Genomic DNA, 17931 nt, shown 5'->3' on the forward strand with positions numbered 1-17931 from the left:
TTTTGGCTTTCCTGCACTTTGCAATAGACGTCTATTATATTCTGCAGATTTGGTGCACTTTCAGAAGGCTCACCAAACTCACAGGTAATAACAGAGGTCTATGGCTCAGTGCAGGGAAACTGCTCTGCACCTGCGGATCAGTTTGAAAGCAGCCCAGTAACCACTGCAGAACAGATATGCCCATATATACACTGTGATTTTAGTAATAAACTGACCTTCAATAACGGTATTCTATTCTATCGCAGAGCAGGAGGTCGCGGGCCACATCAAAGGGCTACGCAGGCCACGTGTGGCCCCCTGGGTCACTGGTTGGTCACCCCTGCTTTAATGCAATGCTTTGTTTGGGCAGGCTCTCATGCTACATAATTGTTTTGAAATGGCCTTAGGAACTATTTAGAGCAGGGATCATCAAACTACGGCCCTCCAGCTGTTGTAGAACTACACATCCCATGAGGCATTGTAACACACTGACATTCACAGACATGACTAGGCATGATGGTAATTGTAGTTCCTGAACAACTGGAGGGCCGTAGTTTGAAGACCCATGATTTAGAGAGACAGATAAGCTGCTGCGTTATTATAGAGCCATTTATTCCAAAATGCATGCAGCTGTTTCAGGTTGTTGGCCTTCACATTAAATGTAATATATTTGTTGTTGGATTTCAAGCTCTGCACAAATTCTTCTTCTTTTTTTTTTTTTTCTGTCCTTTTTTAATATTCTTTTTTTCCCCCCAAAGGGCCCTGGAACTCCAGCCATTCTCCATTAAGCCTCTGTTGAGAAGAGCAATGGCCTACGAGTCCATTGAGAGGTACAGACAGGCGTATGTGGACTATAAGGTGGCACTTCAGATAGACAGTGGAACACAGTTGGCCAATGACAGTATCAACAGGTACGTTTTTCTAGTCGACTGAAATTCTGCTAACTGACCACAGTTTGTAAAAACACTCCACTTCATGTTAAAGAATTGCATTTATAGCAGGGTAAGAAACTATTTCTGACGCACATGAGCCTGTTTTGCTGCTGCCTCTGTCTTTAACTAAAACATCAGACTGGACAACTGAAAACTGCTAGAGGGCAAGAAGGAAAAAAATGGCTTGGACTTATTTATTTGTATGGCAAAAGTTAAGATTGAGCTACTGAGCTCTGTAAGCAAAAGTTGTCTCAGCAAAACATAGATCCATCTACCTGATTAGAAAATAAAAAATTGTGTGTGTATGTAGATTATATATATATATAGAGATAGAGAGAGAGAGAGAGAGAGAGAGAGAGAGACCCCCTTCTACTGTTTGTGAAATTTGAATGGGGTCGTGGTTGAGTTCCTGCACCTTCTTTATTTTTTTTTATTTTTTTTAGAAAAAAAACTCTGGTCTTGCCTCATACCTGGCTGGTTCACACCACAATAAGGTGGGTGGGCACTGAATAAAAGTACAGCAAGCACTACTTTTTTTCAGTGCAGCACAGTGTGACCGTCTTATACTGCGATGTGGCCAGTAAAACGTAATGAAATTTCAATAAAGTTCATTTATAATGAAAAAAAAAAAGTTAACAGTGCAATGCACCGCGATTAGCACTGCAATCATCCTAACGCACGCCAGTGACTGCTTTTGAATGCAGCCGCTGGTGTGAACCAGCCATGAATGTATTTTTATGCAAGCAGTGTAAGTACCTAATTTGGACTTGGTATCAGCCTCTTGCAGTCCCTGTATACCAGAACTCAAATAGGGGAGGGTAAAGCAGCTCAAAGAGCTAATCGGGTGTACTGCTGTGCATGCTAATGAGAGAAGAGGGTGAAATGACAGAGATACATCAGTGTGCTGCTTCTCCTTTTACTGTCCAGTCCCAAACTGGGAACAGACCCCCTTCCCTGTCCGATAGGGCTGTGCTGTGTAAATCTCATAAATGCAAATTCTTTGGCAGGTAAAACATCTACCTTTTTTATGTACAGGGAGTGCAGAATTATTAGGCAAGTTGTATTTTTGAGGATTAATTTTATTATTGAACAACAACCATGTTCTCAATGAACCCAAAAAACTCATTAATATCAAAGCTGAATATTTTTGGAAGTAGTTTTTAGTTTGTTTTTAGTTTTAGCTATTTTAGGGGGATATCTGTGTGTGCATGTGACTATTACTGTGCATAATTATTAGGCAACTTAACAAAAAACAAATATATACCCATTTAAATTATTTATTTTTACCAGTGAAACCAATATAACATCTCAACATTCACAAATATACATTTCTGACATTCAAAAACAAAACAAAAACAAATCAGTGACCAATATAGCCACCTTTCTTTGCAAGGACACTCAAAAGCCTGCCATCCATGGATTCTGTCAGTGTTTTGATCTGTTCACCATCAACATTGCGTGCAGCAGCAACCACAGCCTCCCAGACACTGTTCAGAGAGGTGTACTGTTTTCCCTCCTTGTAAATCTCACATTTGATGGACCACAGGTTCTCAATGGGGTTCAGATCAGGTGAACAAGGAGGCCATGTCATTAGATTTTTTTCTTTTATACCCTTTCTTGCCAGCCACGCTGTGGAGTACTTGGACGCGTGTGATGGAGCATTGTCCTGCATGAAAATCATGTTTTTCTTGAAGGATGCAGACTTCTTCCTGTACCACTGCTTGAAGAAGGTGTCTTCCAGAAACTGGCAGTAGGACTGGGAGTTGAGCTTGACTCCATCCTCAACCCGAAAAGGCCCCACAAGCTCATCTTTGATGATACCAGCCCAAACCAGTACTCCACCTCCACCTTGCTGGCGTCTGAGTCGGACTGGAGCTCTCTGCCCTTTACCAATCCAGCCACGGGCCCATCCATCTGGCCCATCAAGACTCACTCTCATTTCATCAGTCCATAAAACCTTAGAAAAATCAGTCTTGAGATATTTCTTGGCCCAGTCTTGACGTTTCAGCTTGTGTGTCTTGTTCAGTGGTGGTCGTCTTTCAGCCTTTCTTACCTTGGCCATGTCTCTGAATATTGCACACCTTGTGCTTTTGGGCACTCCAGTGATGTTGCAGCTCTGAAATATGGCCAAACTGGTGGCAAGTGGCATCTTGGCAGCTGCACGCTTGACTTTTCTCAGTTCATGGGCAGTTATTTTGCGCCTTGGTTTTTCCACACGCTTCTTGCGACCCTGTTGACTATTTTGAATGAAACGCTTGATTGTTCGATGATCACGCTTCAGAATCTTTGCAATTTTAAGAGTGCTGCATCCCTCTGCAAGATATCTCACTATTTTTGACTTTTCTGAGCCTGTCAAGTCCTTCTTTTGACCCATTTTGCCAAAGGAAAGGAAGTTGCCTAATAATTATGCACACCTGATATAGGGTGTTGATGTCATTAGACCACACCCCTTCTCATTACAGAGATGCACATCACCTAATATGCTTAATTGGTAGTAGGCTTTCGAGCCTGTACAGCTTGGAGTAAGACAACATGCATAAAGAGGATGATGTGGTCCAAATACTCATTTGCCTAATAATTCTGCACTCCCTGTATTTCATTTTCCTATTTAGCCATTTGCATCAGCTTTCAATAAAACTTTTTTTTTTTACATAAACATCCACTATTCATCCATGTCAGGTGATTTAGCCATTGTCTTCCCAGCATACATGAATAGAATATTGTACAAAACTCTGCAACCTGTCCATTGCAAACTGAAGCCTAATGTAACTAATGTAATAACTTATACGCAACATCATGTCTGATCATCTAATCTGTGCATCATGCAGATACACGCTTTAAGACGTTTTTTATTGTTTTTAAATGCTGTTGACTTTCACAAGGAATGTTGAACGATGTTTGCAATGTTAACCGATCGCGTAACGCATATATGCAGCAGCTAGAAAAGTGGGCTTTAAAGTCGCGTACACACGATTGGTCCATCCGATGAGAACGATCTGATGGATCGTTTTCATCGGTTAACCGATGAAGCTGACTGATGGTCCGTCACGCCTACACACCATCAGTTAAAAAAATTATCGTGTCAGAACGCGGTGACGTAAAACACAACGTGCTGAAAAAAACAAAGTTCAATGCTTCCAAGCATGCGTCGACTTGATTCTGAGCATGCGTGGGTTTTTAACCGATGGTTGTGCCTACTAACGATTTGGTTTTGATCGGTTTTCGAATCCATCGGTTAAATTTAAAGCAAGTTGGCTTTTTTTTAACCGATGGTTAAATAACCTATGGGGCCCACACATGATCGGTTTTGACCGATGAAAACGGTCCATCAGACCGTTGTCCTCTGTTTAACCTATCGTGTTTACGAGGCCTAACACTCAAGCACTACACATGGGGGTATTTACTAAATGCAAATCCACTTTGCACTACAAGTGCAAACTACAAGTGCAAAGTGCACTTGGAAGTGCAGTAGCTGTAGATCCGAGGGGGACATGCATTTTAGCTTGCACTTGATTGAATGATAAAATCAGCAGAGCTTCCCCTCATTTCAGATCTACCCCTCAGATTTACAGCGACTGCACTTCCAAGTGCACTTTGCACTTGTAGTTTTCACTACAAAGTGGATTTGCCTTTAGTAAATAATCCCCATATGTATCCATCACAGCAGGAGCTTGTGTGTTGAGAGAATGCTAACTGCACTCTCCCAGCTCACTGACTGAGCTGACCGATGGCTCTCAATCAGGAGTTGGCGGGACAGGTTCCCGATCATGTGACTGCTGTGAGAGCCAATCACAGCAGTCACATGATACAGATGCCATGGCACCTCCTGGGAATTAATGCCCATTTAAAGTGCTGCTGGGAGGTGTCATTAAGGCATCAAAAGAGAGGAAATATTTCCATTGTACTCTTAAGCCTCATACACACAATCGGATTTTCATCGGACGAAGCGTAGTACTTTTGTCCGAAGGGCGTTGGCTAGGAACTTGTATTGCATACAAACTGCAAATAATTGTCGGCCAACAAACACAAAACCATGTGTGTTTTTTTCAGCTCTTTAGCGCCACCCTTTGGGCAACTTCTGCCAATGTTGTGTTATGGTGAACATTGCTTCTGAGCATGTACTTGGAGTTTTGTCCAATGGACTTGTATACACACGATTGTAAAATCACACAATTGTTGGCAGACAATTTTAAAGCATTCTATCCCACATTTGTCCGCGGAAAATCCGACAACAATTGTCAGATGGAGTATATAAACGATCGGATTTTCCGACAACAGCCTGTCATCACACAATTCCCGTCTGATAATCCGATCTTGTGTACGAGGCTTAAAGTGGTTGTAAACCCACTTTTTTTACTTTTGCCTACAGGTAAGCCTATAATAAGGCTTACCTGTAGGTATAAATATCTCCTAAACCTGTACGGTTTAGGAGATATTCCCCTCGCAATGCGCCGCTGATTGCAGTGGCGCATGCGAAGGGGGGAATCTCCGCTGAATGGCCAGCCCCGCCAACCCATGCCGGGAAGGGAAATCTCCCGCGCGCATGACGTCATCGCCCCTCCAGCCAATCGCAGCGCTGGAGCGGCGATACCCGGAAGACACGCTCGGCTCGGCGTGGACCAGGTAAGTTCCCTACCTCGTTCCGAGGTAAGTATTTCATAATAAGCGGTGCATACTAGCTCATTATGGCTTTTTCCTTGCAGGTGTAAAAAAAAAAATGTATGCGGGTTTACAACCGCTTTAAGACTATTTGCAGGTTACCTACAGTATACAGTTTATATTAATATATTACCTGAATTGTTGTCCATACAGAATTACCAAAACATTAATTGATCTGGATGGGCCCAACTGGAGAGAGAAACTGCCACCAATTCCATCAGTGCCTGTGTCCACGCAAATTCACCTACAAGAGAAAAACATGGCCGCTGGAAAGACGTCAAGGAACAGCGCACCAGAAAGGGACACTGGTATGTGATGTGCGGCTGACTATTTTGGCTCTTACATTTTCAGGTTGGATTATCTCCAAAAAGCGTTTCTGAATGCTTCTTCTATTCTCGTGGATATCTGCTGTTGATCTGCTTTACAAAACCATTTGCCGTTCATGCAGCCCACAGTAGAATTTTTTTTATTATTCAACCAGGGGGTTTAAAAAAGAAATAAAAAATGACCCAATTCCATCAACACATTCGAGGAGCATGAGGAAATGATCCCGCTATTATTCTGACAATGAGGAGACTTCCACATGGTCAGAATACACTGAGCACTGCTGCCAGCTATAGCCAGCGGTTATCAATAGATAGAGCGACGTCTGTACAACTGCCCTGTACATATATGGACCAAAATTTGTCTGGTTTCTGATGAACTGGCCATATTTTATTCCATGTATGGCCAGCTTAAGTAGTGAGATGCCAAAGTTAAAGGGGTTGTAAACCCTCATGTTTTTTCACCCTAATGCATCCTATGCAGGGTCCTTTCACACGTGCGGGCCGTTCGTCCGTTTTTTCATATGTCCGTTTACGGACTGCAATGCTTTCCAATGGGATAGCGTACGTTAGCGGATGAGCATCCGCTAACGTCCGTTAACATCCGTCTCCATTAAGCTCCGTTTTTTTGAATGGAAGAAAACCCTATTTTTCTTCATTCAACAAAACGGAACGGACGAAAAACGGATGTCATCCGATGCGCTAACATCCGTTTTTCATCAAAATATGTAATAAAAATAAAGTTCTAACAAAAAAAATGGATGAAAAACGGATGACAACTGATGAAAAACGAATGTAAAACGGATCAACTGATGATAAAAAACTGATCTAAAAAACGGTCCGCACGTGTGAAAGGACCCTTAAGGAAAAAAAAAAAGTTTGTCTGTCACCGGCACCCCAGAGCCCCCGTTTTTACTTGCCTGACTTCTCGAACTTGAACCGGCGGACGCGCGCTCTTCCTCATTCCCGGAGTCCTCGGCTTTTGATTGGATAGATTGATAGAAGCGCAGCTATTGGCTCCCGCTGCTGTCAATCAAATCCAATTACCCGGGGGGTGGGGCCGAGTCATACATTTGGCGGCTATGGACGGCGAATGAACAACTCGGAAGCGCGCCCGCAAGGTAACCCCCTTGGAAGAGTGCTTCTCCTAGGGGGAGCCGCCGGGAGACCCCAGAAGTCCCGGATCGAGGCCACACTGTGCAAAACGAACTGCAGAGTGGAGGGAAGTATGCATGTTTGTTTAAAAAACAAAGCTTTACAACCACAGTTTTTAGAATTTCAAACAAAAATATGCTCACCATTTTATTGTCAGATGATTGCAGTGACTCCCTTGAGAGTCAGCTGGACTTTGCTCTGGAGATTTGCTGACTCTCCTGTGAGTAAGTGAATGGCTTTGATATTAGACTGGCTGCCACTCCTCCAGCCTGGCATTCTGAATTCCTGATGACTTGGCTAGATTGAATGATTATATTTGATCAATTGCTTCTTTAAAGGATAAGTGTCTAATCTTCATATTGTATTTGTGAACATTTTTGATCTGATGAATGTTTTGGGTTTATAAATATTTGATTAGGTAGGTTATTAGGTGAGGGAAAAAACAAACTCTCCAACACCTCATTTGAAAAATCAGCTCTGTTTTATCAAACTTCACCAAAATCTCACCACTGTGGTCAGTCCACCATCGTTATATTAAGTCCATCCTGTTCAGGTTCTGAATATCGGGACTGGTTTGTCAAAATATAGACACAAAAAATGTTAATATTGTGACATAGCACTGACATGTCCTAATACAGAGAAGCCTGGGCGTGTTGCTGCTTGTACAGCATTCCACACATTGCAGAAAATATTAAAATGCAATAAATGTAAACAGTCATGTGTGCGTTATACCAACTGTCTGAAATGAGCTTTATATTTAGCGTTCGTTTGGTCAATTGGTAGTTTGACAGACCCAGCCAGGACAGGGGCTTTTTGAGGGGACTGCAGGGTGGCCTCTTGCCTACTGACTATGGGCCCTAGATTTTCAGGGAACACTACTCTTTGGGACCCTTGGAGTGGTCTTTTTTGGATTCAAGTCCAAATCTCCCCAAAACACAGACTCTGGGAACTGGAGGTTCCATATACATATTTGGAGCCTCTATGCCTCAAACCAGCAATGACTGTAGATGTTAATGTAATCCGCTCAAGCCACTGGGGTCACCTGCCATAATGTGTTTGTTGTAAGTTGGTCTCTCCCATAGTGTGCCACCTAAGTGTCTTCCTCTCGTTGTTAATTATATCTCCTATTGTTTCTGTCTGTCTTCTCATCTATTAGGTAGATTCACAAAGAGTTAGGCCGGCTTATCAGTAGATAAGCCGACCTAACTCAGAATCTACTCCGACTTATGTTTAAGTGTATGCTCAAACAGAGATACGCTTAAACATATCTAAGATAGGACGGCTTGTGCCGTCCTATCTTAGGTTGCAATATTGAGGCTGGCCGCTAGGTGGCGCTTCCATTGCGGTCGACATAGAATATGCAAATTAGTAGATACGCCGATTCACGAACGTACGCCCGGCCGACGCAGTACTTTTACGCCATTTACGTAAGAGATAGGCCGCGTAAAGTTAGAGCTAGGCCCTAGTTGGAATAGTGATGTTCCCGCGTCGAAATTCAGAATTTTTACGTCGTTTGCGTAAGTCGTCCGTGAATCGGGATTTACGTTGTTTAAGTCCACGTCAAAATCAATAGGACCGTGCGGCGTACTTAGCCGCAATGCATACTGGGAAATGTAGGCGCCCGGCGCAAAACGTAAGGTCTAGCCCCATCAACATAAAACACGCCCCCTTACACACATTTGAATTGGGCGCGCTTACGCCCGCCCGCTTTAGGCTACGCCGCCGTAACTTAGCAGGCAAGTACATTGTGAATCATGTACTTGCCTAGCTAAGCTACACCGCCGCAAGTTTAAGGCAATCTACCTATATGTGTTTATACTTGTAATAATGTGTATTGTACAGTATTTTGTATTCAGGGTTGTAGGTGCCAAATGGTATGGTTACCTAGACTGGTTTAAGTGCCTAGTTAAGCAGTCAAGTTAATTAAGTTAGCTCATGTTAATTATATCACTGTCAGCTATTATTTGCTGGGTGTGGATTAGCATATAGTATATGTTGGTTGTTCATTACTTACTGATTGAATTATTTGTTGAAAGGTTTGAATGTTCCTGTGTCTCATGTTACTGGATGCACAGTTTACCGCACCCTGTGTCATTATGCAAAGAATGGGGATTGTCCCAGAGTATATATCGGTTTATGCCTGTCTTTCAATAAACAGTTTTGATGTTTTTCACCCCCCAAAACTGTGTCCTGACTAGTGACTGGGTGGGCTCTGGGATCTTGTAATTCACTGGGCAAGGGAAGCTTATGTGATGGACATGCTCTTCTTGAATACCGGGGTCTGTCACAGTAGTTTCTTAGCAGGTAGAGGGCTGGACTCTGATTCAATATGTTTTATTTTACATGCACTACATGCAAGGTCTGTTATTTACCTCTGCTTCCCCCATACCCTTTCTTTAACATCAAAATAAAGATGTAAACAAGACACAGTAGGGGTAGAAAGGAAGATATTAAACTTCACATTTGTTGGCTTTCGTGGTAAGGGGTGATGCCATCAATCTCCCGGTGAGGTCCCGGTCAGCGCTGAGTACTCCAAATCTAGTGAAAAGATGCTCCAGCACAGTGCCAAGAACGTCTTCTCAGCAAAATCTGGGGTACACCACATTCCTGGGGATCCCTCCAGAAGGGGAATCGCATTACCTTTGCCTAGGGACCTCAGGTGGAAACCAGAGAAAGCTGAGTGTACTAATAATAAATATATATATATATATATATATATATATACTTTTATTTTTTCAGTGACAATGCAAGAGGATGGGACAAATTTAAATATTCAACCTTGCTTTTTAGGTGCAGGGTCCAGTTTAAAGTAGATGGAAACTTGAATTGAATGACATTTAGCTTGCGAAGACTTGAGCCAGGAACAATTATCATGGTCTTTATCCATCTTTTTTTTAATATATATCGTGCCACCCCCATCAAATCTTTCTCTGCGGCTATTACTTTTTTTACCACCACCCCTCCCTTTTAGAATGTAAGCTCTAAGAGCGGGGCCCTCCTGTACCTTCTGTATTGAACTGTACTGTAGTTGTGCTGTCCCCCCTATACATTGTAAAGCGCTGCGTAAACTGTTGGTGCTAGATAAATTGTGTATTATTTGCAGTCACTTCCTAGCTGCAGTGAAGGCTACATAGCATTTTTCAGGGCAGGTTTTCTGAAGGTGGCAACAGCGCAATATGTCCATGCAATGTGTGTTGGCATGGCTGGTGCAGTCTCCATTGGAAAGCTGTAGGTAGCAATGCTGGCGAAAATCTGGAAGACGGGCAGAGCGTTATCACTCTATCCCAGAAAGTGCCTGAACAATCAGTAAATACCTGTAATAAATAAAGCGAGAAATAACAGGGATCATCATGACACTATTGGAATATTAAAAATGACTAATATGTTAAAGTGGTTGTAAACCCTTACAGACCACTTTAACCTACAGGTAAGCCTAGATTTAGGCTTACCTGTAGGTGCAACAAATATCTCCTAAACCTACACGGTTTAGGAAATATTTGCAGAAAAGACTGCACTGATGTCTACGGCACATGCGCGCCATACACAACAGCACAGGCTCACTAAGCGTGCCGTAAGTGAAGGCGAGTGTGCCGTCACTGACGGCTCATGCACGGGAGTGATGTCATCGCAGCTCCGGCCAATCACAGCGCCCGAGCCGCGATACCCGCAAGTCACTTAGAGGAGAGGAACGAGAGTCGCTTCGTGGGCTTTGATCTCGGGTAAGTAATTTATAATGAGCTAGTATGCTATGCATACTAGCTCATTATGCCTTTCTCTTGCAGGTTTTTTTTTTTTTAAAGAAATGTTTTAGAGGGTTTACTTCCTATTTAAAGTGTTACGAAATTTTAGTAATTTATGTGAATTTAAAAAAAAAATGTAATCCGATTTTTTTTTTTTTTTTGAGATCTTGGGGCTTCACAGCCGGGTGCACTTTGCGCATGCGCGAGTTGCGCTGTGCCCTCTCAATGGCCTAGGCGGCGTGAGCATAAGTGGGTTAAAACCAGGTACCCACACCCCCCCCCCCCAGTAAAGAAATTACATGCCAAATGTGGCTAGGAGGGTTAGGAGTGCTTAAAGTGTAAGTTCCACTTTTGGGTAGAGTAGAGTTGGATCACCACATCCTCCCTCAACCCTCCCCAGTTGCTCAACTTGGGACCGGTATGCAGAATGAGGTAACACATGTACATAGTAAATTTGTACACACATACTACAACCAACTCAGACAGGAGCCACTTAACTTACCAGCATTTCTTTGAAGCGTGGGAGGAAACCAGAATACACAGAGGAAAACCATATGTAGCACTGCCCCCGAAGGAGCTGCTGGTTTGTTTTGGGTGGCACGTTACCTCTGTTTCTCCGCCGTCTAGGGTATTGGATGAGGGCTGTAGTAAAGTCGATGTCTTTTCTGTGCTTTTATTACCCAGCTGAGTAAAAACAATACACAGTGGAAAGGTGAAGGGATAGCGAAATAGGAGACAGCAAATTCAGGTGTAACTGGATGTGGAAACAGTCCTGCTTCCTACGACAACTTTACTTCGCCACTCTAGCCTGAGTGGATATAGTGCATCTGGACAGGCCTTTCTCACCAGCCTGGCAGCCAGAGTGTCGCTCGGATGAATAGGATTAAGTCTCTGCCACAGACCCTCCTGAAGATTGTGGACAATTTTGGGCCAAAATCCCTCTTAACTGGATTCAGCACCCGGTTCTCCTTCACATAGCTTTGGTTAAATCAGCAACTGATAGGCGACCTGCGTCCAGCCTTTCAGAACCAAAGTTGTCCTCTGACAAATGGACAGGCCTCTCCTGAAACACCAGCCTCGTGCTCCGTATCCCCCAGACAGGTTCCTCATCAGACGGCTTCCTCCCATTGGACAGACAGCCCAGGACCATCTGGCAAATTAGGTATCCAGTCGACTCACTGGATCCACCAAACAGATGAATGTGCTCCAGACCAATGTGGTCCCGGAGCCAGGAATGCACACGCACACACCGCGGCCAGGAGGGCCACACACAAGGGTGGTGGGACGACTGCCCAGCTCAAGGGCGGGGAACATCGACCCAAACTAATGGCATCTGCCTCTTAAATACCCCTCCCCAGCATGCACAGCGAGGTGGCCCACTCTCCTGATAGGCTGCTGAGGAGAGATACTCAACCGCACTTGACCCCACTGCTGCCACCTGCTAAACGGGGGTGACGGGAGTCCCCAGACAAAAGGATAACACACAGTACAGCCAAGCTAGCACAGAGACCCCAAATTAAACCAAATAACAGGTTCAGAGCCAACTACCTCTCTGAACTTCCCCTAAATTTAGGATAGCACCGGCTCTGAAAATAGCCGGGCGCTGCACATGGAAAACATGCAAACTTCATGCAGGTGGCCAAGATTCAAACCACAGTGCTGCAAGGCATAAGTGCTTATTACTAAAGCCACTGTGCTGCTCTTTAGCCTGTATATTCACTGGTAAGATTGTGAATTGGTTCTCAAATATTTGTGTGTCCTCCTGAACCCGAGAGCTGAATGACAGCATCAGTATCCAATATTACCACTTATGCAGAGTGCCAGGTTGAACAATCTGGATAATTTTATGGTTAGTAGTTTATACAACACCATAAAGATAAGTACAGGGTTATTTAATAATACAGGTAAGGGATCAACATTGGCCGCGAGCCACACCAGCCAATCAGATTTCACCTTTTAGAAGTTGAGGGCAGTCAGAACATGCAATGATAAATTGTTGTAGCGTCTACGCATACAGACTGATTGTTGGTTAACCAACCAATGTGGGGACCATTAGGTTAGGAGTTGGCATTCTTGACATACAGAGCTTGTTGAGCTGCATACTGAGCTTGCTGCATACAGTAGTTAGTCTGGTTGATAAAAAGACACCGGCCCATCTAGTTCAACCAATAAAAAGAGGAAAACGAAAAAGAAACAAACTATATACACAATCCTATACCCACAGTTGATCCAGAGGAAGGGAAAAACCCCAGCAGAGCATGATCCAATTTGCTCCAGCAGGGGAAAAAATTCCTTCCTGATCCCCCAGGGGCAATCAGATTTTCCCTGGATCAACTTTACCTATAAATATTAGTATCCAGTTATATTATGTACATTTAGGAAAGAATACAGACTTTTTTTTAAAGCAATCTACTGGACAAAACCACCTCTTGAGAGAGTTTTACTTTCAGCTGAATTGGCAGAATGATCAGAGATGGAAGTCCATATGATCTCTCTGTTTATGTATTTGTACCTGGTGCTCAGTCTTCCTTCTGCAGTCTGTTGCCGCGTACACACCATCGTTTTTCTTGTCGTTCAAAACCCTGCCGTTTTTTCCCGATGTGACTTCTCTTCAGCCTGACTTGCATACACACGTTCATGCAAAAAAACGTCCGACCAAAGCGCTGTGACGCACAACGCGTACGACGGATTATAAAGGGGGAGTTCCTTTCAAATGGGGCCACCCTTTGGGCTGCTTTTGCTGATCCTCGTGTTAGTAAAAGTTTGGTGAGGGACGTTTTGAGCTTTTCAGTTTTCGTGCTTTTCAGTCCATTACAGCGTGACGAATGTGATATCGCCATTCCAAACGCTAGTTTTACCAGAACGAGCGCTCCCGTCTCATATTTGATTCTGAGAATGCACGTTTTTTTCCCCCTCGGAAAAGCATACACACGACCATTTTTCGCGACGAGAAAAAGACTGACGGGAAGCACGACGAGAAAAAAGATGGCTGGTTTCAATTTTTTGCAGGCTGTTTTTTTCGTCGAGAAAACTGCTAGGGTGCATAAACACGACCGGTTTTCTCTACCAATATAAAAAAACTTCTCGTTGCGGAAACCGGCCGTGTGTAAGAGGCATAACACTTGTAGTTTGTTCAGTTTTTAGTTCAATTTGGCATGTTTATGTGTCAAAAGCAAATAGTGGAGTTGCATCTGAAAGCAGAATGTAACTTTTATTGCAGTATTAAAGCATGGCGCAGTATGAAACTCAATGCCACACTTTGATGACATCAACCATTCGGTTTATTGAAAGACACCAGCTTCTGCAGTCGCCACCCATTGGCCACGCCTACTGACAAGTTTCACCTGGATTGGGCTTAATCAGACTACCGTGAAAATGCCAGTGTCCTTCAATAAAATAAAAGGTTGAAGTCATCAGAGTTCGGTCTTGAATTTTGTACTGCAGCATTAGTGTGGAGCCAGATGTGCTCCTTTCTGGAACACAGGATCTAAAAATTAAATCCTGGCTTATGGATAGACATGGCATACCCAGTACCAAAGGCCTAAGGATTTGTAATTCTGCTCAGCTAGTCTTGTGATCCATACACCTCCCTGGCACACAGGGCTTCTAAGTCCTGAATCAATATGCAGACTACAAGGTTAACACCCTGGTCTAGAACTCAATCCAACCTGTAACTGAACAATGGAGCAGAGGGGGTGAAGACCATAACCAGTGCTGTTGTCAGCCATAGCAGTCTTGCTGATATCAGTGGTGGGACAGAGTTACAGCAGGAGCTGTACTACCTTGAGGAACTAAGGGAAGTCTTTAAGGCCTCGTACAGACGACCGGATCTATCCGCTGTGTAGGCCCGAGCGGACAATTTTCGGCAGATAAAAATCCAGCCGACGGATTCCCAGCGGATAACAATTTTGTAGCATGCTACAAAATCTATCCGCTGGAATCCAGTCCAGCGGACTGATCCGGTCGTCTGTACAGACTCACCGGATCAGTCCGTCCGCTCCCCTCCCTCGCATGCGTCGTAATGATTCGACGCATGCGTGGAAGTATTCACCTTCCAGCGTCACGCACGCCGCCGAGTCATCGTCGGCGCGACACGTGACCGCGGATGTTTTCCGTGCGGATTTTGATCCGATGGTGTGTACAAGCCATCGGATCAAAATCCGGAAGGAGGAATGTCCGCTGGAAACGGTCTGGCGGACCGTTTCCAGCGGATATCCCCTCGTCTGTACGAGGCCTAATACAACAAAGAGTTAATAACTAAATGGCAAAGGTAACCTTCAAAATAACACTTAAACCCTAAAAATGAATGTGCCCGGAGTTGGGATTTAACTGTAAACACGACCACTCTGCTGTTCTACAAGTGACCAAGTAGCAATTAAATATGGTTGCCATCATATGATAGGAGTCTAAAAAAGGGTTACCATGAATGTTATAATCTGACTGTAGAATCTTTGTACAATCAACTTTAGATCTACCAAAACAATGTAATACCTCTTTACAGTCATGTAGCTGAATTCACGTAGATGTACCTAACTTTAGGCGGGCATAGCGCATCTCATTTACGCTACGCCGCCGTAAGTTAGAGAGGCAAGTGCTGTATTCACAAAGCACTTGCGTCCTAAGTTGCGGCGTAGCATAAATGTGCCGGCGTAAGCGCGCCTAATTCAAATTGTGAAGAGGTGGGCGTGTTTTATGTAAATAAAACATAACCCCACGTAAATAACGTTTTGAACGAACAGCGCATGCGCCGTCCGTGGACGTATCCCAGTGCGCATGCTCCAAATTACGCCGCAAAGACTTATTGGTTTCGACGCGAGCGTAAATTACGCCCAGCCCCATTCACGGACGACTTACGCAAACGGCGTAAAAATTTCAAAATTCGACGCGGTTCCGACGTCCATACTTAACATTGGCTGCGCCATCTTTTTGGTGGAATATCTTTAGGCCTGAAAACGCCTCACGTAAACGGCGTATCTTTACTGCGACGGGCAAGCGTACGTTCGTGAATAGGCGTATCTCGCTGATTTACGCATTCTAGGCGTAAATCAGCGTACACGCCCCTAGCGGCCGGCGTAAATAGACAGCTAAGATACGACGGCACAGGCGGTCGTATCTTGGCTACATTTAAGTGTATCTCAATTTGAGAATACACTTAAATATACAACGGCGTATCTACTGATACGCCGGCGTAACTCTACCTGAATCTGGCTAATTGTGTATACATTTAGGCAGGCCCTTGTATTGTGTGCTCAATTTAAGCTAATAAGGTTTGTAAAACATAAATACATGCCATTATTGCATTTACAGTGCCTTGAAAAAATATTCACACCCCCTGAAATTTTCCACATTTTGTCATGTTGCAACCAAAAATATGAATGTATTTTATTGGGATTTTATGTGATAGACCAACACAAAGTGGCACATAATTGTTTTTCAAAATGTTTTACAAATTAATATCTGCAAAGTGTGGCGTACATTCGTATTCAGCCCCCTTTACTCTGATACCCCCGACTAAAATCTAATGGAACCAATTGCCTTCAGAAGTCACCTGATTAGTAAATAGAGTCCACCTGTGTGTAATTTTAATCTCCGTATAAATACAGCTGTTCTGTGAAGCCCCCAGAGGTTTGTTAGAGAACCGTAGTGAACACACAGCATTATGCAGGTCATGGAACACACCAGACAGGTCAGGGATAAAATCGTAGAGAGGTTTAAAGCAGGGTTATGTTTTTCTTAATAAATTTAGAGTCTGCTATAGGTTACATGAGAATGTATGGTTTGTTTTTCCAGAACAATCGTCAGAGGAGAGATTCCAGTCTCTGAAGCAGGAAGGAAATGATTATGTGAAGAAGTGTCACTATAGAGAAGCTGTGAAGAAATACACAGAATGTTTACAGATAAATCCAGAGGAATGTACCATATACACCAACAGGTGAGAAACGGTGACCACCAAGCACAGACACCAGTCCAATTCAAACATCCTGAGCCAGGGAAGGATCGGTAACCTTTGGCCTTACAGGCAAATACAATCAAGATACCTTTTCATTACAGGTACAGATATACTGTACATCATTCAGCACCAGCTTCCTTAGTGGCTTTTGGCATTTGGTCACATGACCTTTTAGAGCCATAAAGGAAGTCAGCGGTAAAATACTTCCCTATGCCAAATGTTGTGATCTCAGGTCTGAACAGAGAGCAGGTAGCTATATAAAGTCCAGTGGCTGTCACTGACTGTGGGTCCCAGACTGACCTCTGTCTAAATGGTCAAATATGTCCACTTATTACTGGGCCAGGGAGCCAGCTCGATCTCCTCCCGAGTCCATCTCTAGTTGGAGAATCAAAGTTTGGATTTCATTGGTGGCTGTGGCAAAACAGAATGCTTTTGTACAAGGATCCTTAAGCTGTAGGGCTCATTTATTTCCTTTTCCTGGAACTACAAATCCCAGTTTTCCTGGCAGCCATTGTGAGAATGAGAAGCAAAAAAGGAAGGGAATATAGGGGCAGTTGCTGAGGCTGGCCGTACACATATACCCACCCCAAAGGGTTATAATGGACTATCTCAGTACTGATATACAACAACGTATTTTTCATATACAAAATATAGTTTAATACATATAAAATAACATACAAAAATTCTATAAAATATCAACCACAGACCAACTACTAACTGGTTCCCATGTGAGATATCTGTTGAAGCAGAGTATAGACTGGTCTTTCCTCAACTAGTTTTGTGGCATGGGACCGCTTCCTCGGGAGAAGTCATCTATGAAACAAATAGTACAATAAGACAAATAGTAAATGCAGTATAATACAGTCAATTCAAGCATGGTAATACAGCCGATAATGTAATAAGGAGATCTGCTCACCCAAAAGGTCAGGACCGACTGTGCAGCCAGTCCCATGTTTCATAGACGGCTCCTCCTGAGGATGCTGTCCCATGCTGTGAAACTAGTTGAGGAATGACCAGTCTATACTCCACTTCAACAGATATCTCACGGGGGAACCCGTTCGCAGTTGTCTGCGGTTGATATTTTATTGATTTTTTTTGTATGTTATTTTATATGTTTTAAACTATATTTTTTATGTAAAAATTCATTGTTGTATATTGGTACCGAGATATACCCACCCCGAAGGGTTATAATG

The 17931-nt window shown here is 43.5% G+C and overlaps 1 protein-coding gene across 1 annotated transcript in view; it reads left to right on the forward strand.

Annotated features, from left to right (window-relative positions):
• Positions 1-17931, forward strand: part of SPAG1 (sperm associated antigen 1) — a 148216-nt gene that overhangs the window by 100557 nt on the left and 29728 nt on the right. The window contains exons 13-15 of the mRNA XM_040354781.1: positions 738-890; positions 5724-5878; positions 16579-16720. Of these exons, the coding sequence (XP_040210715.1) occupies positions 738-890; positions 5724-5878; positions 16579-16720 (450 nt within the window). The remainder of the gene's footprint in view (positions 1-737; positions 891-5723; positions 5879-16578; positions 16721-17931) is intronic.

The sequence above is a fragment of the Rana temporaria genome, chromosome 5 (assembly GCF_905171775.1).
Source record: "Rana temporaria chromosome 5, aRanTem1.1, whole genome shotgun sequence".
Taxonomy (NCBI): Eukaryota; Metazoa; Chordata; class Amphibia; order Anura; family Ranidae; genus Rana; species Rana temporaria.